The following is a 27,817-nucleotide window of genomic DNA, read 5'->3' as shown; positions in this document are numbered from 1 at the left end:
GCTACATTCAATCCTAAAGTACTGTACCTGATTTACCATTGGATTTTGGCTCATCCACCTCACTGCAGATCCTCAAAGTGTTAAGGCTATGTAAATTTGTATTCAATGTATAAGAATCAGTCATTCATCTGAGCAACGCTTTTACTGCAGAATCCTAGTTTTTTCAGATATTTATTGAGTTAATTACTTTCCTACCTATTCCATGCTAGTCAGCCCATGAATTTGCTTGATTTACTATATGCGCCGATATTACTATATAGGCCCATTTGTTTACTCTTCAAATAGCAAATGTAAAACGAGTGTTGAAGTGTAAATACAAATTGCAATATCACCGTTACTTTTTCTTACGCTACTTATTGTGTTGTTATAAGATAAACCTAACTCATAATGGGATACTTCTTGGTTGTTTTCTCTATCTATTTTTACCAATTTCAAAACACTTTTTTAAAGATGTTAACTATACCTGCACAATTTGTTATGTGCCTTCCCTAGTAACAATTTTTTTATTCACACTATTTCTGACCACTGTAAATGCCACATAACAGCGCCTGACCACTTATTGGTTTCCTAGAGGGAAACTTTCTTTTTGCCAGTTGATATACTGGGTTCCTTATGTTTTCTATTATCCTTAATTTTGAATCATTAATTTTTCTGAAATTAAAAATTAAAAGAAGTGTCTAATAGATTAAGTGTTCTTAATTAATTTCTTCTAATAGACGGTAGAAGATTAATTTTGGTATTAATTTATTTTTGGAAGTGCAAAAATTAAAAAGTAATGAAACTCCCACAGGTTTTAATTACCTCTATCAAAAAAATATAAGTATAACTTTAAAATAATTTCTTTAACTTTCTTAAAAATAGTATAGTTTCAATCAATAAAGCTGTCTCCTAAACACATGATCTTACTTAACGTTTGTCCTTGTTATCATATTTTAAACCGTTTTATATGTAACAAAACAATAACTATATTAAAAAAAAATTAAATGGATGAATTAATTTATGAATCATAGGTGAAAGGTCGACCTCAAGGAATGGCATTTCTATACCCAGCCCTGAGCCCCGCCTTACTCCCCTATTTTGTGTGTTACAAAAACTCTTACTAATCACACCAAACCACCATTCACGTTTTGCCTGCTTTGTTTGGCTTGAGTGGTATGACAAACACTGAACCTGGAATCTAATTGTTAGAAAACCAGCTTGGAACATATAAATATTTGTCTAACGCGAGTTATGCTGCATATTAATCTTTTGTAGTTTTTACAGTTCCAAAAAGTGATTCCATGACTTTAAAGGTTATGTTTGTTGAAAATTTTAGGTAGGGACATACATCTTCCTAACTAAGATATACAGAGAATATACGCTATTCACACTCATATATCAAATAAAAAAGAATATATATCAACAAATTATATCATTGTTGCTACTTATTGTTTATTATTAATACACAGAAACTTTGACCATCTTATGAAAATATATTTCATTTTATAATTTCTATAAATCTTGGAATTTTTATTCATTTGTATAACATGGTTACTCTATGGCGGCATAGCTGGTCTAGTGGTTAGAGCGCCAGACGTCTGTCTTGAAGCCCCAAGTTTATACGGCCAATGACAATGGCTCTTAGCTATGTGACATTTATATACATGGCTCATTAATTTAGAACCCACCAAAAGTTGTATGTCAACTTATCTGAAAAAAGAAAAAGGTAGATCTTTTAGGGGAGAAGTTTTTCTGTGACAGAGAATTCCCTCAAATAAAATTGAGGTGACAATTTTTTTAAAGTAGCATACTCAATATATATACTGTATATATCAATCTGATTTCTAATTTTCAATTATAGTACATATCTAGTACATACTTTTAAATAGACAGTTATTAATTAATTAGTGTTTAGGGTTAGCCTTCCCAGATGGTAGTATGTATACAGACAGCAAAATACTTATTTTTAAATAAAAATAAAAAAAAATTTCTTTTTTATATTCTTAATTTATAGAATGTTGTAAATAGTTTATCTATGCAGCATTTTTTTCCAAAATAATTTTGAATGTACAATGCTGCTTTGTATATAAAAATAATATTTTATTCTGTAAAATAAGTTATTTGTATCAAAATTCAAAATTGAATACAAAGCTCTTATTTACTTTACCAGAATTAGGAGTTAGACACAATGAACGTAAGCATACTGTAAATTTGAAAAATATACATATTATCATTGACTATATATACCTATTCAGGCTCCTACTATATTTTCAAGGCTTCAAACTAAAAAAAAATTCTAAACTGTTGGCAATCAGAAATTGTATAACGACTACAATATATGACCCTAAGAGTTGTTTTGGTTCAAGTGAGAGTATGTTTGTCAGTTTATTGAACCATAGATGAAGCATACTCCCTTAGGAGAGTGTGCTTAATCTATGATTGAACTCTCTATAATAGCTTACATATAAATCAAAGCAATGTCAAAAGATGTCCTGTATTACTGAAGAGGAAAAAATTATGATCACTCAAGTTTAAACTTAAATATCTCTGGGATGGATCGTCTGATTGCGTTGAAACTAAAATCAAATCGTAACTAGCTCAAACACATTTCACGTGGTAACAAGAGAATTTTCCCTTAACAATAAAACTTAATTTAAGCGAAAGACCCTAAATATTAAAGGTTTTTAAGAAGTTCCACACTTACAGCGAAGTTTAAACTTAAATTGTAAAAAAAAACTAAACTAATTATTCTGCAATTTGTGTGGTTTATGGCAAACACTATGATATAATTGTGAAATTTTATTTCCCATAGTTTTTATTTTTATAAATTTTGTTAAAATCATTATTAAGACACTACAAACATTGTTAAAAATATCAATGTGTTCGTTGTGACTCAAGAAATAACAACGATGCATTCGATTTATAATCCAAACATGGTTGCCTTTTTCATGTAATTTAAGTTAAGTTAAAGTGTAAGTTAAGTAAATAAAAAATAATAGTGACAAAATGAACCATTTTTATTTATTTATCTTTTAAATGTTTAGTGAATTAACTTTTTAAAGCTGTCTTTGTAATATCAAACAATTCAAAATGAATTTAGTAACTAGTTTGTATATGGATATGACTTACAACTTTTAAATTACCACCTTTTTCAAAGGTAAAAAATGCCAAATTTATTTATTAACTGATTTTTACAATTAAAATGTCATTAGATTTGAATTTTGAATAATTTTAAATTTCATAACTTCTATAATTTATATTTTGTGGCTCGTTTTCAGAAAATTTTACTTTGAAATTGTTAAATGGCTACCACTTTTGCATTTTGTTTCTAAACCAATTCTTACAATTAAAGTGTCACTGGATTTGAAATTGGGTGCCTTCGATTTAGTGTGGTGTATAATTTTTATTTACCGGCTCCTATTCAATTCAATTCAATTCAATTCAAAACCACTTTATTCATTTCCTGTACATAATACATTGAATAGTGTCAACAGTTGCTTAGGCCTAATAGTTATGAAATACATTTCTAACATAATAAAATAAAAACAAAATTTCACAAACTTAATTTTTTTTTTTTAAGTCTAAACAAAAAATACATAAATTGAATTTGTTTTTGACTTCAAAGACTATTCAACTCTTCAAAAGAAAAAATAGCCTTGCTGATGAGAAATCTCTTTAATTTATTTTTAAATATTGTTTTGGAAGTCTCTAATTTAATTTCAATTGGGAGATTATTATAAAATTTTGATCCCGCATACATGGGTTTTTTCTCAAAAAGTTTTAGACTATGGTGGCCAATTGCAAGGTTTTCCCGATTTCTGGTGAAATAATTATGACTATCCCCAACTCGTTCCAAATCATGAAGTCTGTCCTTTACTGATAAAATTGTTTCATAAACGTACATTCCGTAAATTGTCATTATATTTTCCGATTTAAAATGTTCTTTATCAACAGAAGTTTCAAAATCTAAATTGCAGATAATTCTAATAGCTTTCATTTGCTTTTTTAGAATAGAATTCAAATTGTAATCACTAGTTGCACCATAAAGTGAAATCCCAAAAGATATACTTGAGTGGATATATGAAAAATATATAACTTTTAAAGTTTGTTTTTCACAAAAGGGTTTCAATCTAGATAAAGCAAATAATCCCGATGTGATTTTGGCAAGTAACTTTTCAACGTGACTGTTCCATTTCAGATTTTTATCAATTACCAATCCCAAGAATTTCATGTTGTCCATACTTAGAATTTCTGTGTTCTCGAGTCTGATGATTGGTTTATTTTGATCCCATAATTCTCGAGTTTGAAAACTAATGAAATTTGTCTTATCTGGATTAAGAAGCAAATTATTAGAATTAAAAAAATTATTTAAAACTGATATATCGGAATTTGCCTTAAGTTCAATTTCATCATTTGATTTTGTAGTGATTTTCAAATTAGTATCATCGGCATATAGGCAAAGTTCACTCAAGTCACTGAGTTGGGGAAAGTCTCTAAAGTAACAAATGAATAATAAAGGGCCTTAAATGGACCCCTGAGGCACTCCAAATTTCACATCTCTAATAGAGGATCGGTAATGAATTTTATAGTTTTTGTTGTTTTGGTGAATTAATTCTACAAACTGTTTTCTGTTGGAAAGGTAAGACTTCAGTAACTTTAATGCATTGTTCTTTATCCCTATTTTGCTTAGCTTTGAAAGTAAAAGGTCATGTGATATTGAATCAAAGGCTTTACTTAAATCCATAAATAATCCTACCACTTTCAATTTACTGTCCAAACTATCAATAATAGATTCAACAAACTTTGTGGCAGCTGTTATTACAGATCTACCACTGCGGAAACCATGTTGACATTCTTCAAAAAGGCAATTCTTTTCAAAAAAATTTACTAGTTGATTATAGATTACTTTTTCATAAACTTTAGAAATAGCGGGAAGCAATGCTATTGGTCTGTAGTTTGAAACTAAGTACTTGTCCCCTTTTTTGAAAAGCGGTTTTAATTTTGCTACTTTAAGTTTATCAGGAAAAATACCAGAAATTAATGAAGAGTTAATGATGTGAGTGATTGGTTTAAGTAATACGAATCTTGCTTTTTTTAATAGTACCACAGGAATACCATCATATCCTGTACTAAAAGAATTTTTTAAGTGGTTTAAAATGTAATCAATTTCTTTCTCATCAACAAAGCTAAATTTAAAATTGTTAGTACTAATTAACAACAGATCATTTTTTGAACTATTTTCTGTCTCAACTTGAGTTTGCTCCATACTACATATTGAAGTGTCCTTAATTAAATCTGCAAAATAATTATTAAATTGGTTACAAACCAAAGAAGGCTCAGTACATACAATGTCATTTGATTTTAAAATTATGTTTTGTATATCCTTTGCTTTATTTCCTACTTCTGAGTTGATAATCTTCCAAGTGGTTTTATTTACATTATTTGAATTATTAATAACAGATTTATAGTAATTTTTCTTTGCAGTGTACAATCGTTTTCTGAAATTTTTGTTCATTTCCCTAGTTTTTTTAAACATTTTTTTACAATTAACTTCTCTAGCCAATTTGCTGAAATTAGTTATATTTTGTTTTTCTAACTTCAATTCATTAGAGATCCATTTTTTGTTAGAATGTTGTCTTATCAAAGTCTCAGGAAAACAATTATCAAAATGATACATAAAAATGTGATGAAATGTATCATACTTTCTTTCAACCGGTGATGAGTAAAGGTTTGCCCATGATTCAAATTCCAGTGCCCTAATAAATTGATTAATATTTGCATCGCTAAATTTCCTCTTATACTTAAAATGGACCTTTGAACCAATATTTAATTTGGTGGCTTCACTATTATTGATAATTTCAAGAATTTGACCATCTTGGTCTGAGAGTTGAGTGTTGATTCCTATGACTCTGTAATAATTGCTTTCTAAATTGGTAAAAATATTATCAATTGCGGTTTGAGTTGATTCAGTGATTCTGTATATAGTAACTTACTGGCTCGTTTCCATGAAATTTGACTTTAGTCCACCATTTTGTAATCTACCGGTAAAGTTTTTTAACAAATATTTTGGAGATTTAAAATAAAGATGACATTAAAAAGTACCAATTTTCATAAAATAATAAAACCAAAGCATATGATTTGAACTATTAATTGTTTTAGAAAAATTACAAATTGTCAGATTATGGCTAAACAAAGCCAAAATCTAAGAAAAAACTTTTAAACACATTTTTTTATAATTTTTACTTATTTTAGTATGTATGACCAGGTTCCGCAAAGCCTACAACATATGTTTGTGACATCCTTCTACATACACGTTGATTTTTCTTTAAAAACATTTTAAATTTTAAGCAGAGTTATCTTCAACTAATTTCAAGTATCCTCTATTATGATAGAGATTATATTAGAGAGTGGTGGTAAAAGAAATTTTAGTATACAGGGTGGTAAAAAAGTCCCTGGACAGTTAAATATTTTAAAAAATAATGCAGATAGAGCTACAATACTTGGTACAAAGTTACAGGGCATAAAACTCTATTTTAACACATATTCAGTGATTCAATAACTCTTCAGGGGGACGGCCCACAAGGAGTCGGAAGTAAATCTTAAATGAAAGCATAGGTCAATATGCATATCAAATTAAAGGTCTTTTTTAGTAGAATACAATGCCGCAAACCGCACTTCAAAAGGTTGATACAGCGCAAAATGGCAGATGTTCAAAGATTTCTTGAATCCGCCATTTTGAATCTTTGAACGACTGCCATTTTTTACTCAGGCATTCTTTTGAGCTTGAATTTACGGCATCATAATCTACTAGTAAAGACCTTTAATTTGATGTGCATATCGACCTATGCTTACGTTAACAATTTTCTTCCGATTCCTAGGGCTGTGCCCCCTGAGTAAGCGTATAATAACAATGTAAATTAAATGAATCTTTGAACAACTGTCATTTTGCGCAGGATCAACCTTTTGAAGTGCGGTTTGCGGCATTGTATTCTACTAAAACAGACCTTTAATTTGATGTGCATATTGACCTATGCTTTCATTTAAGAATTTCTTCCGACTCCTTGTGGGCCGTCCCCCTGACGAGTTATTGGATCACTGAATATTTGTTAAAATAGAGTTTAATGCCCTGTAACTTTGTACCAAGTATTGTAGCTCTATCTGCATTATTTTTTAAAATATTTAACTGTCCAGGGACTTTTTTACCACCCTGTATATAGAATCTATGATTCCTTGAACTAAGTGTTCAACTTTAGCCTATTATACATAACTATCCAACCAATTGTAGTTTTTTGTTAGAAATTTTTTCATGGGTAGGGGTAATGTCTTCTAAATATTCTCTAGCAAATCTCGGTTGATGTTTTAATTGCTGACGTCAAAAAATAAGATCAAATCAAACGCCCCTCCCCCTTATTTTTAAAGGTAGGAGAAAAAAGTATTAGAATGAATTAAAAAATATTTTTTATATTTTGTCACCATACATTATAAAGAATTTGTAGTTTAAACACCTAGGTTGAAAACCAAGCAAGCTATTTATATTCTTAATATTTCGTCATTTTTGGTAGTCATCTCCTTTTTTCAGTATCATATATATTCTTTTAAAGATAGTGACATAATTAATCATGAACATTTTTAGGGACCTTCATTCGTAAAAATACTTTTAAAGCTAACAACCATAGAATTAATGTTTTTGTGCTATCATTTCTCCTACACCAAGTGTACCATTTCAAAAAATTGCTTGACATAAGCCAAGAATGATGAGAAACAATATGGCTCATAGTTAAAGTCATTAAAAAACAAAGCAGTTTATTTATTTGTCAGAAAAGAAGTGTACAAGAGCAAAAGTAGGAAACAAATAAGCAATCAGCTCCATGCATCTGACATCATTTTTGTTTTGACTTTAAGTATTTGTCTTTGTTGATTTTTGTGTTTTAACCCTTTTGAGTGTTCAAAGTGTGATTTTTTATCAAAAAATAATGTACAGCATATTTTTTTTATAAATAGTGGAGTGTATAGTAATTAATTATATCTCAAATCCTAGTAGATGTGAAACTATCGTTGAAGGCTATTCAAATATCCTTCTTTACCACGTCTTCAGCAAAAATGTATAGAAAGATGTATGTCAGGGGGTATGAGATGAAGTCTTAGTCAAACATTTAGAAATTTGTTATTTTTAAGTACCGGTATCACAATTTTTAACTATCTACAACAAAATTTGTCCTTGTTTGTGATAATAATAATCTTTTCTTCTAAAAAAAAAGGCTGGCGTCCTTTTTAATCTTGCATTTGTTGGTATACATGAACATTGGGCCTGTGCATGGAAAGTGTCAAGAAAAGTAGTGAAACGGGAACCAACATCATCAATGCCATGGATTCGTTGTTTTTCACACCACTGACTCAACCAAAATACTTCAACTATCTTGATGTCTTAGTTATTGCTTGACAAGCTGGTGTAAAAGTTTACAAGAAAATTTCAGTTAATCCTAAAGAACTGGAAGTACTCTATTTGTCAACAGATGGATTAAATAGAAGAGGTTGGCAGCATTTGGGGTTGGTAACTACAGAGAATAAAGCTCTCGTCTAACGGAATGATTATTTTCTAAATAAAACATGAAATATTGCAATCATTGTTGTATTAATAACCATAGCACCGGCAATGGCTGATTCAAACAATTTGTAGAGGCATCATCACCTTGCACTCGACAAGCATTGCAACTAGTTCAGTATAGAAGGTTCCATTTAATTCAATGCACCTACAATGCTAACTACCAACCACGATTGGTGCTTGCATGATGGTTATAGGCCTTAAATACACAATTCATAAAAAAATTATATTCAATTTATTTTTCAACAGATAAAGACAAATTTAAATTGCATGATCTTAAAGGAAATACTTTTAAGTCACATTCAATATTTGAAAACCATTTACACTGTTAGATATGTGGTAAGACTATTGGATTTGCAAATAATATTAAAAATATTTTTACAAATTGAATTTTGGTTTGAAAATTAGGACAATGAACTACTGTACAGCTTGTGACATCTAAGCTGGCACTTGGCCGATCGCTACTTGTAGCTAGTTCAAAAACGTTATGTCCCATCATCCGGGTTGCATCAACTGTCCTCGTGACCCATTTGAAGGCGCTCAAGTACAATGCAAGGAGAGTCAACCCCGTGAGGCAGCGGAAATGTTTGCAGTTCGGTCTTTTCCCTACCTCCCACCCTCCTCCCGCCTACACTGCCCGCGCTAGGTCAAGTGCCAGCTTAGATGTCAAGAGCTGTATCAAAGAATTTCTTCTACAGTATCTCATTTGATTGACAGCAGTCCAGGAAATATTCTTCGATATAATTTTATTTACTTAACATACTTAACTTACTTAACTTTATATGTTCTCGAATCCTTTAAAACAGTTTTAAGATGTTGTAAAAGATATCCAAATTCTAATTATCTTGACAAAGAAGAGATCTCAATTTGTTTCCATGCAATGTACAACTCTTCAGTTACTCTTCGTGCGATATTGGAATTATCTAGTCTAGACTTTAAAGCTTTTGATAGTTTGTTCTTAGATTGCCCCAAAATAATAGGTAACACCTAAGTTTATTCATTTGCCATAGCAAAAGATTAATTTAATTTTGAAGCAAATTTCACTGTGCTGCTTTCAAAACCACCTTATCAAAAACAAACTATAATACATTTAATGTTTTTTAAGACTTTTGCTTAATGTTTTATCTAAGAACCTTTCAAAAAGTTTCACAAATTGTTTCCCATACAAGGTGTAATGGTGCTCTCAATACGCAGTTCATAAGATAAAAAAAACCTGATGAATATGGAATTGTAGAAAGGATTTGTTTTGTTAATAGTCAATGTTTGTTGTTTACGTATGTTTTATTGGTAAGATGTAGGAAGTTAAAAAAAAATACTCTAGACATCAGGTTGATCTTCCAAAACTTTTAAAATTTCATTTTCTTAAATGCTCTTAGAAATTTTCTTAATCTGAAAAATATTAAAAATTTTTTGAAAACCTTTTAAATTCAAAAATCACTTAAAACACCTGAATTTTAAAAGCATTTGTAGCAGAAACTTTAAGTGTATGTCTTTTCAAAGAACATGATGGTCTTTTTTTATTTTATTAGATCAAATGTGGTTGATTTCATTAGCATGCCGCACCATAATTTACAATGTAAAAAATTACTGCATTTAACTGGGACACATGTTTTATTGATTACACTACAGTATTAAAATTTCAAGAACTTTGGGGAGCGAGCTGGTCTAGTGGTTAGAGCGCAGGACTTCGGTCCAAGAGGTCCCGGGTTCAAATCCTGCCAAATCACCAATGGATTTTATCTAAGTGATAATGCCGCAACCCCTAGGTCTAGCCTGAAGTAATGTGAAAAACAATCCTAGGCTCGTGCCTAGCGTCCTAGGACAAAAAAAAATTCAAATCATGTTTACCCATAGGCAAGGGAATACTTATCAGCTACTAATGTTTGTGAAAGTATTGTGTAACTGAAAGTTCACAACTTTTAAGCAAGGCTAATTTAAAATCTTATATTATAATTTTATTGCATACTACAACCAGTTTAAGGGAGGGATGTAAATAGATTCATAAATCAACAAATTTGTTATATTGAAATTCAACTAAGCAGTTAAGCTATATGAAGTTTCAAGGCTAATTGAAGAAATTAACTAGACTAAGTATTAAAAAATTAACCCATTTATCTATGGCTCTAAATCGACTTCAGGATCAAATCTTTAGTCACTCACATTTCAATAGTGATGCTCCTATATAAATGTTTTACCATCAATTAATTTAATTACTTTCCACTAGTAGAATACAATTTAGAAATGAGTTGAAATCTCCCTTCCCTCCCTTCCCAGTCCGATCACTACACCACTGTGTCTGTCTGCAGCTGTCAACGAGGTCTTCAAAGGTGGAAATTCATCAACTGTCTAATGCAGTATTTCCTTTCTCATTATACATTTATTGTATGTGCCTCTCTATCTACATGTTCATAGTCTGTTAGTATAAAGTACTTTACATTTCTATTCCATTCTTGCTGTATACATTTCTTTTCCCACTATACAATAGTATATGAGTTTTATAGTCAAGTCACTACAACACACTACATCCCCTCTCTCTTTCCTTGTTTATAGTACGTAGTGAAATGTGTGATAGTCGCGATTAAGACCATCGGGAATATCATGCTGGTAACGTACCTACTTCAATTCATGTTTGCTGTCATAGGAGTTCAACTTTTTAAGGTAATTTTCCCTATCTTAAGCCTAGATATCCTAGATGTATTAACATTGGCTTTGCATGGCTTCAGTAGGTGCATGCTGGTGAATGGATGTTTTATATCAACTAATCTCTGGTAGTAGATAATACCATTGCTTTAAAATAACATTTTATAAAAGGGGTGTATAATAGTGGAGAGAAAAGGAATTTAGTGCCAAAATGGTTTCACTTTAACGGTTTATGCTCCCACTATAAACTCTTGATTTACCACCGAGAGGAACTAAGTTCCAAACAATGTCCGTCCGTCATAACTTTCTTAGTACTTAATGTTCTTTTTTGGTACAACTACAAAGTAATCAATTTCAAATAAATAATTTGCAATAAACTGACAATCCATAATCAATTGTACAGTCAACACGGTAATTTGATATTTGATTTTGAGAGCAATATATAAGTTTTCTTTTATAAGTATTTTATTATGTGCTGGCAATGTTTTGAATATACATAATCAAGAACTTAATAGCATTATTATAGTAAATAATACTAATTATAAAGGATTCAAAGCTAATATAAATAGTACTTACAGATGAGTATATGTATCCCTGTGTATTTATGAGGAAATATAATGTTTGTTTCAAACTGTAAACTTTATGGGTTTATAAAAACAGTAGTTTTACTCAGTTCCTTTTTTTGAACGCATGAACTTTGAATGTTCATGGTTTGTATTGGCTTTGAGTACATTTGTTGTACTTTAAGTAGAGGAAATGACAAATTGGACTTTTTTTATAGGATATAACCTGTCAAGTCATGTAGGCCTACTGTTTGGCTCCACTGTAGTAACAGGGTGTGGATTTCAATAATATTTTAAGAAAATTGCTCCCAAAATTAATTTGGAAAATATCTTTGGTTAAAATAAAACAATTTTCAATGCCTATTAGCCTGGTTTTTTATATTGTTTTCGACCCTTTAAATTAAGAGAATAAAATAGTTCCAAATGATCATTTTGATTTTACATCATGAAATATTTCTTCTACTATTTATTCCATTGCAACAATGGTATTTTAGTCAACTGCACTAATAGCCTCCTCCTCGAGTCTATTCTGAAGGCTCAGCACTGTACATATCAAATCAAATCAAATCTTTATTCATCATTAAATAACATGAGTTACAATAGATTTCGTCAAAATGTATAATGTAAATACCTTAAAGACACCTCAAAAACATGAAAGACAATTGGTTTAAAGGTTTCCAGCCAATAAAATAAGCAAATAAATAAGCAGTTCAGACAAAAGCACCTCGTATAGAATTATTTGTTAACTAAGTTAACTTATTGAAAAAATAAATACATAAAAACTGATGTATAATTAAAAAAGCAGGTACGGTACCTGTCATGAATGATCATGTTACAGGTGGTGACACGATCTATGGCCAACATTGTTTCAGTCTGAAGTATGTATCACATATCTTTTCTGTGCAAATTGAAACATTCACATTAGACATGAGGGTGGAGGCTATATTAGTGTAATTGAAAGGTTCTGTCTCACCCTTGGTAGGCCAAATACTTCTGTGGAACCTCGATAACAAGAGTTGACAATGAGTGTCGTTTTCAAATACATTATTATTTGATATTACTTCTCATCACTTGTTATTGCAAACGTAGATAAGAAGTCAATCTTGATAACAACTTTTATATGACAACCTCATGAGAGACTTGTCATCCAGGTTCTACTAATATCATAATTCTCAATATTATTAATTAATTGAACTTAAAAAAATGATAATAACAAGTTAATATTTGTGAACAAAATAAATGATAAAGTACTGCAATCAAACACCCGATTCTATGTATCTATGTGGGACAAGATAAGGAGTTTCCATTTTCCAAACAACCCAGTATGAAGTAATATAATTCTGTACATAAACAATGTGGCAATGTTAGGAAGTCCCGGCTGTACTGTACTGTTCTTGTTTCTACCCCCCCCCCCCCCTGCGCCTCATAACTCTTTCTCCGAGCCTTAGCTACTAAATGCATTAAGACACTGCCCCTGCCAGAACCTTGTTACGAAAGCAGATCATGTAATACTAAAACCTATATTTTCAACACCTCTAATCAGTGATAAAACTTTCTGATGGAAAAGAGACATATAACACCTTCTAATCAACAGTAACGCTTACAAAACACTTTGCAATTCAATGATGTTCCCATAATCATTATTCTTACAACTTTTGACACAGAGAAATACCAAGAATTAAGTTTGATTTTTCAAAACGTTTCTATTATGCAGTTTCTTATTGTTATTCGACCCTGTTCATATCAGTTACAGAACTCAGAACTACAGGGGGTGAGTGTACTAGTGAATGACTGTATCGTATAAAAGAACCTCATATTAAAAAAAAAACATCATTTTAAGTTTTTGTTTTGCCTAGTCTATCACTTGGAGATTGGTTGGAATCTACCCTGTCACTGGTTTAAAACAAAGTGCCAATAATTATTTTGTAACATAAACAAAATTAAGTGTTCCAACCAGTTCATCTTCAAGCCTCCCATTATGGCGTCTCATACAAATGGTTGGTTGTAATTTATCATGGTTCTTAATTATTAATTGAAACTGAAGATACAATTCTGTAGGCCTACTCAATACTCATTAATCCTAACCAACAATTATTTAAACAACTGGTCATTTACTGGATTACAAATTTGGTTATAACTAGTTAATGACGGTCATTAGCTAGATTTGGATCAATTTTTTATGGATGTTGTTTTCTGATGGATAAGTGCTTGCTAGGGAACACACAATCTCATCATAACTTATGTGGATACACTATAACCAAAATTTGACAGGAGGTTAAATTTTACGGTAATTTACTAGATGAAGAGTCAAATGAAATCAAAATTACTTTATTTTGTATAGATTAGACATAAAATTTTTTTATTATTTTGTATTGTTATTTTTATTTTTATTTTTATTTTTTGTCATTGACAGGTACATTCACCCTACTTCCTGAAACATATCTGAAAACAGACCAGCGTTGTGTTTAAGTGTTTATTTACTTCATTTTGAACTTGCTGATATCACTGAGACACATTTAAAAAAAAAGATAAACACGTATTCTAAAGTTTTATTTTAGTTATTTATTTAAGTCCACAGCAGCTCATACTATCTCATTAACTGAAGTCACACAAAATTTACATTTCCAATGACATAAGATGCATATGTCCACTTGTGGTTGGAATGTGTTTTGTTTTTATGTTGTTTTCCAGTTTCCACATTTTAAACCCCAGATTCATAGCTGCTTCCATCATAGCTATAGGTAGTTAATGTTATAGCTGTGATATAATTGTATAAATATTTCCTGTGATGTACCTCGCTTTTACAATGTTTGAATCCTATAGCAGCAAATAAAAATCAGCAAACATGAATTTGTATTGTTAAAGTTCTGTGATCTTTAGAAATGTTAGAATTTTGTCCTTCATTCTTTAAAATGTTAACTAAAATATATTTCCTCTCTTTCAGCAATCAAAAAGTAATTTTGATCCCAGAAAAAAAATTTGTGTGGTGATTTTATATAGGCCTAGGTTTAAAAATCTCATCATGGATTACAAGTATGAAAGTAGTATTTATTTGAACTCCTGATTGCTTTTAGCACCAAAATTAAAGTGACCAAGACGACGATTTAGCGTTGGGGCATAATTTAAACATCAGTAATTTAGTCTTATCTCAATTTTTTGGGTATTCATAGTATGAGATGTTACCTATCTTAGTCATCAGTTGTATTGTCATCAGGGGTCCAGACCAATCGAGATCAATCCTGGAATTCTATTAATATATTACATTCAAGTTGTAGACATTTCAAATGAATGTAGAGTCCCTTTGTCAAGCCCCTGATGTTTTTAAACTGGCCTCAAAAATTATACACTGTACACTTTTGCTGTCTTTCAGAGTCAAAATAATACCACAGAACTTTTATCACCTATCTTTCTTATGAACAGTATAGACATTAGAATCAGTCATCCTAGAAACTTATGAAACACACAACTCGTACTTCAACTATACCGGGGAACAGCAAAAACTAAAATTTAGCTGCTCTGTTCAATAAATCAAAATGTAAGGATAAAGGTAAGGGTTCCACTCTAAAATTTCTAACTAAAAAAAGAGGTTACTTTTAATGGCAAAATCAACACATTTTTTGGCTAATTTATTTTTTTCTATGAAAACAAATTTTTTTGCCTGCATCAGGGATTAGTGAAGAGCAGTAAACATGTTATGTTGGCAGCAATAAAACAATTTAAGATTCAAATAACAAAACAGCCGTACATGAAGCATGCAGTTTAGGACTATATTAAACAATTAATAATCAGCTCATGCGTCTGGGACAAATTAAAAAGATAGAAGGATAAATACAAACCTCTTAATAGTAATGCAATTGGTGTGTTTTTAGCTATTCTTTAGGCTTACAGTATTATTAAGAAAATAACACATCAAGCACCAATTGTCACGTTATGTTTGCCATTTTAATTACGCTCTTTATGTCAAGGAAAACTCTTCAAGTTAATGAAAAATGATTTTAAAATATATGTATACATCCTGTTAATCCCAGTGTAAAAATATCCAAGAATTCAAGGCATAAAAAACTGGCCGGGATTCGGGATCCCAAGATTTAGATCCCTTATTGCCATAGGAAATGTAGACGATAGGGGGGTTAGCTGAAAATAAAGATTTCCAATAAGACTTCCACTTCATAAACGATTCAATCAAACCACTTTTATTGTTACTTTTATATGATGACTTAAACTAAGTCAATTATTTTATTCCCTGTTTACATTTGTGTGGTTGTTTGTTGTCTTATATTGGTTTATTCAATACTAAGAGCTCTTCATTTTTATCAAATGCAAAAGCTATCAATTAATTACAACAAATAGGATCAGTAATTAATACAGATTTATTGTTTTCTTTTATCGTGATATTTCCAGTTTTCCACTCTTGAAGATATAACAGAACCAGAATCAGAATCATTTTACTCAAGACTTACAATACAGAATGATGTAAACTGTAAAGAATTATACACTTCCAGAGGAAATTTATATCTACTTAATGAGTATTAAGTGCATGTGTCAATTACAAATCAAACTTTATTGTCACAAGAACGTGTGTACATAGCATGGCTATAAAATAGGTGACATTGGCAAATTATAATAAATACATAGTTGGTCAATCTTACATTCTATAGTTAAAAATAAAAGGCTGACTTTGATTTTTGAAGTATTTTACAATAAATATTCATTAATATGGTAGTGTTTTTTTTTATTAAAAATTTTGAAAATTCTTTTTAAATGTCATTGTATTGGCCATATTTTTTAAACCTACTGGTAACTTATTGAAAACTTTTTTCCCGTGTATGTTGGTGTCTTTTCAATGAGACGCATACAATGGATTGGTAACTAAAAATTACTTTTAAACCTTGTGTTATATATGTGGTCATAATTGTCATTTAACAAAATTTCATAGTTGGATTGTACCATTACTAATGTTTTGAATATGTATAAATTTGGAACAGTTAAGATTATTAATTCCCTAAACAGTGATTTACAAGATTTCCTAAAATATGAGAAAGTCATTATTCTTAAAAACTTTTTCTGTACTTTAAAAACTTTAGCTGAATCGCACGATAATCCCCACAACTCAATCCCATAGTTTGGAATTGGAAAAAAAAACATAGTAAATATTAATTCCAGTTTTAAGGTCATTTATAGTTACGTAGTACTAGCATTTGATAACAGGCAGAATTCAGTTTACTAATAATATTATCAATACAGTTACTCCAAGAAAAATTAATATCCAGTTCCAAACCAAGGAATTTTGCACTGTTACCGTACTAAGTGGTATCAACTGACCCTAAAAGATGATTTCTGAATTGTACCCTTCTTTAAATTGTAAAGTACAAAAATTGAATAGTTGAGTTTTATCTTGATTAAGTTTTAGGTCATCAGCTTAAAATCAGCTTGCCAATTCAAAGAAAGTTTGATTATTTTATGCTCGAATTCACTCTGGGACCTGGCTTTGATAATTGCAGTTGCATCGTCTACATATAAGATATTTTTTTATGAATTATTTCTAGGTAAATCATTTATATAGAGTAAAAAGAGCTAAGGTCCTAAGATAGACCCTTGTGGAACACCCATTTTTATGTTTTCCGAAGGAGACTTTGATATTAAATAACCTTTCAAAATTACTGTTCTTTGAGACAAGTTTCCTAAGTATGATTTAATCCATGTAATTGATTGTTTGGAAAATTTATATACAAATACTGTACTTCGTGATCACATTTCCTGAAACAGTTTAAATTGGTAAAAAATAAGTTAAGAACATATTTTTTAGTTCATCTATCAAAGATTAAAAAAGAAGATAAAAAATTATCCATACACACTTTATAATTCTTGAATAGCTAATACATTTTTCTGTTCAGGTAACTATGAATAATTATTTATATATGATTTTATTGCAAGTTAAACCTTAATTTACTTTGTTAAATATTTTAAATATTTAGCCCGTGTGTAATGAAATACAGATTTTCTGATCGTTCAATTAGATGTGTAAAAAATAAACAATCCATTGATACAATTTCACCCAAAAATCTTGTTTGTTTTGTACATAGGTGTACAAAATGTCTTAGCATGTTTAGTTTTGCAATTAACTGTTATAATCTCAATGTATTTTTGTTGTAAAAGACTGAGTAAATACTCAATAACCAGTAGTTTGTTTGGTGACATACAAAACTTTAACTGACAATACAAATACTAAAAGTTGGTTTTCCTGATTTTAAAAGCAAAGCATTATTTATAAGTGCTACAAAGAAGCAACTATGTCTTCTATAGATATGTACATGGCAAGATGGTCTTTTTTTAACCATTAATTGTGTTGAATTTGGATATGTATATTTAAATAATTTTGAACAAAAAAATAATTTTTAAAACCCCCTTTCTACAAATTGACTATTAAGAACCACCTGCCTGATATGTTTCACTGTTCTAAACTTATTAATATTGCAAAAATATAATATGTAAAAAAAATTTACTAATAGCCTATCCTCTTTGCTGACTTTTAATACAATATATTTCTGTTCAACAATAGAACTACCTGATCGTTTATTATCATTTATGATCATATACAATGGATACATTATGTTATTCAACTCTTATCAATCAAGTCACTATGACTTTAGCTCTGAAGATTTTTTTTTGTTCAGAATTCAAATTTAAGAACTGTACAACCAAAGTCAATACATTGATTATATGTTCAGAATGAAAAGAGTAATAAATATTGTGTCCCCTTTTAAATTTAATTTATTTGAATGTGCAATTGTATTAAATGTATCAAAATATAATTCTAAAGCATTTTGTTGTTTTTACAAATTAAAATGTCAATAATAATTGTTTATTCTTCATGGTTGTTATACATATGTTTCAAAGAACACAGTAAAAAATGGTGACTAGTATCCTAACATCTCATACTCATGGTGAATCGGTTTTTTGTCATACTAATTAGCTTACTTTTAACATTTAGTTGTAGTTTACTGTAATATGAGCGTAACAAGAATTATAGTTGCTTCAGCACTAAACAACGAAATAATGTTGTGTTTTCTTTTATTAGGATTAGTTAGAGAGCATTTAGAGCACGATTTTAGATGGTTAATATAAATATGTTTAATATGTAACAATTCATAAACTATATTTTACCTTTTTGAAATCCTTATTTTGTTATTTTTAAGGCATCATTACTTCCAGTATTTTCTAACCGTGACAATTGTCTTAAAAATTACTTTTGCAAGCCTAATAATTACTCAATGGCCCAATAATAATTATAATTAGGTATAATTTTACCTTGCTTTATACTTGCAAACGTCCAATGGTAATTATTCAAGAAATTTTCAAAACGGTAAACTACTCATGGTATGCTGATACTTTAAGTTATGGAACATAATTATTCCAACAATCTTATTCATGCAACTTAAATTTTAGATTTAATATAATAGAGTTAGTTAAATTGATATTTTTGTTATTACAAAGAATTATTTTGACCTGTAACAATATTCTAAAATTCCTGTCAGTAATTAATATTCTACAATACTCCTTGAGCCAAATCGTATAATCTTTTTTTAAGTTAAAACTAATTGTAGATAGAAGAAGTGTGAGTATGGTTCATTACTAATGGTTTATTAGAAAATGTACACAGCATACGTAACCACAGTGATAAAAAAAAATTAGAGCATATCTGTACTGAATTAGACGTTACGAACAAACAAACTGAAAAGTATGAACAAACATTGAAATAATCCATAAATTGTGTCTGGGAACCTCCAATTCCCTAATTCCTCACGTCAAAGTTCCTTGGTCAAATTTTAATATAAATTTGAAAGGTAAGAGCTTTCTCATATTGATTATTTATTTTTTCAATTTATGAAAAAATAGGGCACTGTGTTTGGATAACCCCCTAACTTTTAAAATATCATCTGTCTTGTGATCTGTTTTTACCAAAAATTTGTTATTAATTTGCAAACCACCAAGTCTATCTTTTGCTAGTCTCTAAAGTCTATCTTTAACAGCAGGACATCTTGAATAAATATTGAAGCATTGTGTGTACTTGATTAAGAAGGATAGCTGGGGTAAAAAAACCTTCATGTTTTGATACAGCTGACTGTGATCTTCAACAAAAGCTTTAAGTGTTTAATTACTTTTCTTGAGCTATAACTATTTGGCAGCTAATATTTCCTCATAAATATACGATTAAATTTTGCATATCAAAATGTGATACATTTAGCTTATTCAGGTAAATTAATCAAGTGAATAAAGATATAAATATTAAATAAACATTAATATAAGTGTTAGGATGAAATGGAAGCCTAAGGGTAAGTACGAGCATACTTATTTTAATTGTATGATTGTTTTTATTGTTTATATCATTGTAATCTATTTCACTTTCTAAATTATTGTATGTTTTATCACCTTTCAGGTATAGTAGATGAGTAAGAGAAAACTATTATCATAAAAACTAGTGTATTTATATTTAATTTTATGCTGTATTAAATATTTTATATTAATCTTAATAAACATTTCTTTACTTTTAATATCTGCCATTAACTGATCCATGAGATCTAATTGTTTTTTATTTTTTTATTTTAGGTTCACAATGAATCCGTTTTATGTTCGTAAGTGAATGAACTAGGCATTAAAGGCACTGATCAAAATTGAATGATTTCTTCTGCCTTCTAACATCTTTATAGCTTAAAAAATAGAAACTAAAGATAATCATTTATTTGCTTGTACTTTTCAAGATTACTCATCCCCGAGTGTTTTGTTTTCAGGGGAAATTCTATTCTTGCTCAGATCGCTCTAAGATGACGGAAGAAGAGTGCCGGTAAGATTTCATTTATCTACTTTGCTTTGTATACCATTATGGTAAAGTGTTTCCAGATCTGGTTTTATATTAGTTAATCTTGTCAGATCTGGAATGAGTCCAGCCGCAGATCTGGTCATATCTGGCATCCAGATCTGAAATGAGTCCAGATATGGAACCCAGATCTGAAATTAGACTATATCTGGATATGGCCAGATCTGAGATCTACCTTTCAAAATTTATATTTTAAATATTTTCCCCATACCAGACTCTGTAACACCTCCGATTTTTATTTGTTGAATTAATTTATTTTTATAAGTTTATTTGTGAATGAGAATGAATTTAAATTTAAAGTGACAAACAATGCTATGGAAAACATTTAAATATTGAAACTAAACATACTTTGATTATGGACTGTAAAATTGGTTCATATTTTACATGGATCTATGTGTGTGCAAGCGTGTATTTAGTCAAGTACACCACTGTGTTACTGTTACCACCTCGGCATTGGTCGCCGTGTGTGCCCGGTTCCGTTCACTAATGTGGTTCACTGTTGGAATTTGGACCGTAAAAACTCTGCATTCCAAAATTTGTGTGTGCAACTAGCCTAGTGCTTGTTTTATTCGTAAAGTTCCACTGTAACAATCACATGGACGCGTGAGATTTTCTATTAACATTTTCATTAAACCATATATCAATGCCCTGGTTACTTAAAGAAAGTTTAAATTCTACAATCTATAATAGCCTTATTAATAACAGTACCTACCATAGTTTAGTAACCCTCCACAACATGACCAATAATTATTTTTAAATAGAGGATTTACACTCATATTATTTATACTGCTTTAACATTCTATACTCACAATTAATTTTCAACCAAAAGTAAGAAAATAATTGCTTCAGCATGGCGTTATCGTGATAAGTTGAGACTAAATACATTTCAATTAATCATAGTTCAAAAACCATAAATTTAAATCATGTGTGGTTTCAGAGGTCATTATCTGATTTTTGAAGACGGTGACATAACTCGACCTTCTATAGAGAAGAGAGAATGGAAAAAAAATCGTTTTAATTTTGACGATGTCGCCGAAGCGATGCTTACATTATTTACAGTCTCAACTTTTGAAGGATGGCCTGGGTAAGTGTGGAATCCATAGTCGAGTTGTGGATTTAACTTGTGGCTGTGATTTCAGAGGACACTACCTCACTTTTGCGGAAGGCGATATATATCAGCCTTCTATAGAGAAGAGAGAATGGGATAAAAACCGGTTTCACTTTGACAATGTGGCAGAGGCAATGCTTACATTGTTTACTGTCTCCACCTTTGAGGGTTGGCCCAAGTAAGTAGAATCTTGTTCATCGTTGGATACCGTTGGATTGGCAGTCTCTTCATCTCGGCTCTTTTCACCTTCATATTGGTTTCTCTATTTAGTTGGTTTTTGACACACATTAATAATTTTTCGTTCTGTTGTTTACAGCTGTATTTTGTTAGTTTGGCCGTTGCTTATGTTCACTCCTTATTTCATAGGGCTCAAATTATTTTACATTATTTTATCCATTTCCTAATTATATTTGACAACTATGCACTATATATTGAAGTTTAAAGCTCTTTTATGTTGTGCTAACCTATTAAACCTATTCATAAATATTTTTTCTACCAATCCTGTTTTTAAGTAAATAATGAGCAAATAATTGGCAGTTCATAACGGTTTAGTATCATATTTTTTATATTCTAAACTATGATTCACAGACTTCTTCTATAACTTATTTTTATTTTATTTTTATTCTATGCACGATATTGCCAGTTTCAAGTTCAGTTCAGTCAAGTTCAGTTTCAGTATCAGAGTTTTAATGCTTAAATTGTGCTCTTACACATCACATAAACACTCAGTTATAACTTTGAGAAAAATGTAAGTAGCTCTCCAGGAATTGAGTCAAGCTTTGATTACATCTAAATCTACCTCCATACAGAAATGATAAATCTATGTAACAACTTTAAAATTCCATAGCAAGTAGTTTAATGTGTTTTTGATGTATCAAAAAATCACACATATTTTGATTTTTAATACTTAAATATTTTGTTACATAATGATATTGGTCGGCTCAAACTTAAGGTTACCGGTATACAAAAACAATAATTTTGGCTTCAGGTTTTACTAACTGGAAAATATAAGTACAGAGTTTTCTTTTCTAATTGCTTTTGCTTCATTGCTTCAGAGTTTTGTACTGTAATTTGAAATTTCATTATAATCATCCGAGGGATAACTAACATGAGAACATTAACATGTTACAATCAACATAGTATAATATTTTAAATATTTAATGCTCTTGTGTAATATTATTTCAAATGTTTTAATTTTTTTTTGCACTTGTATAATTATCATGTTGTTTTTTGTATTCAACACCATAGGTCAAACATTTTCTTTGTCCTAACAAAAGAACATAAGATATACAGAAATCTGCAGTATATAAGGATAGAACACTATGTACTTGTCAGATTAAAAGATATAACAAAATAAAATAACATTAATTGACGAATCAACATATACCATTAAAAGTAATAATTAATATATTAATTATGACTAATCAATCACCAAACCTTAACTGAATTAAACAAAGCTCATGAAAGATTAAATTAAAATTTATATCCAGGAAAATTTGTGATCACATCAACAATTTACATTGCATTTTATTTGCATTGTCTCATGAAATCAAAGCACTATGTGATCATCTCCCGTGATCATGACAACGTTGATATCATTTCTCGCGATCACGGAAACATAGTAGTAATCTTCTGTGAACTGAATTGAAGTGACACGACTTTGTGAAGAGAGGACAAACGGCAGTTTGTGGAGGATTTTAGTGTTCATCAATACAAATTTCCTGGTCCCATACAAAATATAAGTACAATTCATAGAACTTTTCCCTGTCATCATAATGCAAGTACAATTAATTCTTGATTCTTCCGGTCAGCCGGACACCATCTTTAGCCTAGATTGTCTTAATTGCCACTCCTACCTCTTCCATGGTACAACATAAATCTTCTTAATCCTCCTTCTGAATCGATTTAATGTTCTGCCACTTGTTGACGCAAGGTGGGAATTTGAATTTGGTCAAAGAAAAATTGATTTTGGCTAAATGGGTTGACCAATACCGCACTCCATAGGGAGTTTTCACAGAATAAACCAAGATTTTTGACTGCTGAAACTGACAGTAGGGTTTAGGTTCCTTAATAGTCTTAACCCGTTTATCTATCCTTGCTTTGTCAAGGTTTTAGGCAAGAGATCAGCAAAGTTTAAATCACCAGTGAAACCGAACTCTTCATCTAGATATTGACAGTGGTGTCAACAGAGGTAGACATTTATGTGTGTAGCACTAATGTACTAGTTATTGAATATCATCCAATAAAGTAATTTAACTGATTCATATAAGTTCTGATAACTAACTATCAGTTTATAGGTGAAAATGCATTATAATGTTGAATGTTGCTATTTCACTTCACAATTTTACTCTGCATAGTAAAATGATAAAATGATAGTAAAATGCATAGTAGAATGATGAATAGTTAGATGATTCTGTAAAGTCTTTTACTTACTCGTTAATTTTCTTTTTCAGTTTGCTGTATGTGTCTATCGATTCTAACGCAGAAAACAGAGGGCCAATACACAACTTCCGTCCAATAGTAGCTGCTTACTACATCATTTATATCATCATCATTGCTTTCTTCATGGTCAACATATTTGTAGGTTTTGTTATTGTTACATTTCAAAATGAGGGTGAGCAAGAATACAAAAATTGTGAGCTCGATAAAAATCAGGTAAGGAGTTATGATTAATGTGTTGTATACCTCATACATTTATCATCCACACCATTGAAAAAATCAAAATGTTAAAAATGATCATGTTTCTACTTTCTAAATACAATTTTAACACGTTCGCTACTGCAATAGTTTGAAATTTTCTATTCACATGGACCAGCGACGCACATATGCGACGGCCGGTTTCCACCCATAGACTGCTGTCGCATATATGCGACGGCTAGTCACATTAAAATAGACTGCCGACGCATATTTGCGTCGGGGTTCTAATGTTATTAAAGTGCTTATATCTTTGTAGTGGTCTATTTGAAGGCACTGAATTCCCTGCAGTGGTCTACAGAGATGTCTGACGCACAACTGCGTCGCTTGGTCTGTGGATATGATGATTGGTGACGTCATATAATAGTTGGAAAAACTGGCCTTTACTTTTCTGCATCACTGTATGTATGTATGCAGTATGTATGCTGCATTATCCTATGTAGCTTTTATATTTGTTCAGTTATAAACTGTTCTTGAATAATCTGTTTATTTTTTACTTACTTTTACCTTAAAACACAAAAAAATGAACCGTCGCATATATGCGACGTTTAGTCTATTTTAAGAAAACTGTGATCATTTTCACTATTGTCTTCGCTGTAGACCGGGCGTCGCAAATATGCGACATTACAAAAGGTTATAAAAAATACAAAGAAACAAGAATAATTTATTTACAAACACGATTGTAGCGTATTACAATGTAAATGATCACTGTCTCACAGGTTTTCGCCCGTGGTCTGTGTGTACTGTTTTCCAAGTGACAGCCGGTCTATGTGTAAGATTCAAATGTATACCTCGATCTGTGGCAATGACCGCGGCGTCGCATATATGCGACGCTCAGTAGCGAACGTGTTAACTTATTTTCACTTCTGCTAATGAAAAGTATATGTATAGGCTAAGCTATGTTGTTTAAAAAAATCATAAGATTTATGGGTAGGCCTATATTATTATGTGATACTTGTCATGAAAAGCTCTATATCAGCAAACAACAATAGTCATCAAGTTAACAAAATATTCAACTTCATAAAACTTTTCCTCATTAAACGGAAAATAATTTCAGTTAAAACCACCTTCTCATAGGAACTCACTTTCTATTGTCTCGTTAATAACCTACTATGCTACCACCTTGGAAAAACGAAGATTGTTGAATTATTAAAAATTAATCCAGTTCACTGAAACGTTGTTCGTAAAAAAACAAAATGCCTATATACATCGCCTCCCCCCATGCCTTGTACATCAAAGAGCACCATTTGCATTGTTTAATGTTGCTGTAAGTTTATAGTATCATTTAATGATGTTTAATACTATTGATTGGCTTTTTTTAATTAAGGGTAAACACGATCGTACTAAGTTTGGAACGGAACTGGATTTATATTTTGTTCCTAATTGTTTTCCTCCCATGATAAATTATTATCGTTTCTCATGATTGTGGTGAAATAGCTGACATTTTGAACAAATCCTGAAATGAATGTAATCCCATACATACCATCCCAGGAATATATTTTTCCGGAATATTTGCCAAAACTTCGGGACCGGTCCATCTCTAATGTTTATAGTCCCAATGCTACAAAAGATTTAGTAGGCCTAGTGTTAATTTAAATAAAACAATAGGAAAGTGTCCTGGGCAGCCACCAGTCACTGAAGATTTGATCAGCTATGCTATTCCACCTTTTATACTCTAACAATTCCTTTATATCGTTTAGCTTTGTGCCTTATGCATGTTTATGGCTGTTACTTACAGAAACTTACAGAAATAATTCTACAGTTAATGTACAAATATACCCAGTGTCGGATTAACCACTAGGCCATGGCCTGTAGCCGCAATATTTTGAACAAACAATTCTTTTTTTATTGAATTTCGATTTCTAAAATTAATAATTATTCATGCTTGTTGGTTCAATGATGCCCACAATTATGATGCACCTGTAATCAGGGGTTACAATCATGATTTTGCCGGGATTGTGGGATATTTTCACGATTTTGTTGCGATCACGGTTAGTGATGATGATATCCCTGTGATCGTGGGAGATTTTTCATGATTTCGCCACTATTGCAGGGAAGCTACACATAAGGGGCAGGGGCCCTATATCCATCCAGCACTGAATATACCTGAATTTCAGAAACCAATCTGTTGTTGATTTGATTAGTGATCAATATGAGATGGTTCAACATTACTTTTTTCAAACAGTATTAAATTTTTTTGAATACTTCAACTCACTTCTCAAATCATTTGTTTGTTTCAGAGGAACTGTATAGAGTTTGCGTTGAAGGCTAAGCCAGTTAGAAGATATATTCCCAAGCACCGGTTCCAGTACAAAGTGTGGTGGTTTGTCACGTCCCAGCCCTTCGAGTACACAATTTTTATCCTCATTATGATCAACACAATCACGTTGGCAATGAAGTTCTACAACCAGCCACCATTGTACACATATTGTCTAGACATCCTCAACATTGTGTTCAGTGTTGTGTTTGCTGCAGAGTTTGTCTTCAAGGTGGCAGCTTTTCGTTTCAAGGTACAATTATAACTCTTCAGAATCAGAAAGTTTACTGTCATTGATCAAATGCAGATTGAAATACACAATTTCACAACGCTTAAAACTAATTAATCAATTAACCAATAGGATAAAATAAATCTTCAGTACAACCTCAATATAACAAACCTCTTCGCTGAGTTCTTTAGTAGTTTTTTTTTATGTACAAGTAAATTTCACTTCTACAAAAAAAAATTAAATGTACTCAAAACCAACCATGATAAAGGTGTCCTATGATGAGGTTGAGTTTGTTAAATGCCTAAACAACTTTAAAAGAGGGTCGTGTAGTTTTTACTGTGATAAATAGTTTTTTTTTTTTTTTTTCTTAACCCTTTAGGGGTAAAACAAGCCTTGAGGCCTTGAGGGGTGAAACAATTATATTTGAGGTTTGCTGGGCCTACATGTGCTATTGCTTCTAGGAATGCCGGCAATTTATTTTTATTTTGTAGGAATGGCCATAAATGTAGGTGTTTAGTAAAAGTTTCATAGAATACTTATTTATCAACAATTTTGGCCTAAATTTGTTTTGTTTTTTAGATAATTAGATCGTACATTGTAAAATACTAATTTTAGTTGGTGTTTCATGAGTTAAAATAGAATATATTCACGGGCAAGACAGAAAAATTGTGCAATATATTCAAATTTTCAAAGTTTGAGTTAAAATAACATAATTCAAAACTATATTCATTGATATTCCATTTTACATTTATTATAAAGAACATTAAAAACAAAATCATGCACCTATAGGCCTAAGTTACCAAGTCCAGTTACTGGTACACTTTATGTGATTAACCAAAAACTATCAGCAAAACGCACAAATAAATTATG

General features: G+C 30.7%; 1 protein-coding gene across 13 annotated transcripts in view; it reads left to right on the top strand.

Annotated features, from left to right (window-relative positions):
* The window catches only part of LOC129005959 (muscle calcium channel subunit alpha-1-like), a 332,295-nt gene that overhangs the window by 229,905 nt on the left and 74,573 nt on the right, over positions 1-27,817 (top strand). For 9 of the 13 annotated variants that reach the window (XR_008491886.1, XM_054435029.1, XM_054435026.1 and 6 more), the window contains exons 24-27: positions 20,574-20,626; positions 21,597-21,743; positions 24,221-24,422; positions 26,702-26,971. Coding sequence is in view for 12 of the 13 variants with exons in the window: in XM_054435029.1 (XP_054291004.1) it covers positions 20,574-20,626; positions 21,597-21,743; positions 24,221-24,422; positions 26,702-26,971 (672 nt within the window). In the remaining variant the exon portion in view is untranslated. Of the gene's footprint in view, positions 1-11,131; positions 11,240-20,573; positions 20,627-21,596; positions 21,744-24,220; positions 24,423-26,701; positions 26,972-27,817 lie in introns of all 13 variants that reach the window. The other 4 variants (XM_054435032.1, XM_054435024.1, XM_054435022.1 and 1 more) reach the window with 1 other exon arrangement.

This window comes from Macrosteles quadrilineatus, unplaced genomic scaffold, assembly GCF_028750875.1.
Source record: "Macrosteles quadrilineatus isolate MER2022 unplaced genomic scaffold, UCM_ALF_1.0 Scaffold_47__1_contigs__length_942521, whole genome shotgun sequence".
NCBI classification, from domain to species: domain Eukaryota; kingdom Metazoa; phylum Arthropoda; class Insecta; order Hemiptera; family Cicadellidae; genus Macrosteles; species Macrosteles quadrilineatus.
This window is presented reverse-complemented; position numbering and strand designations above follow the sequence as displayed.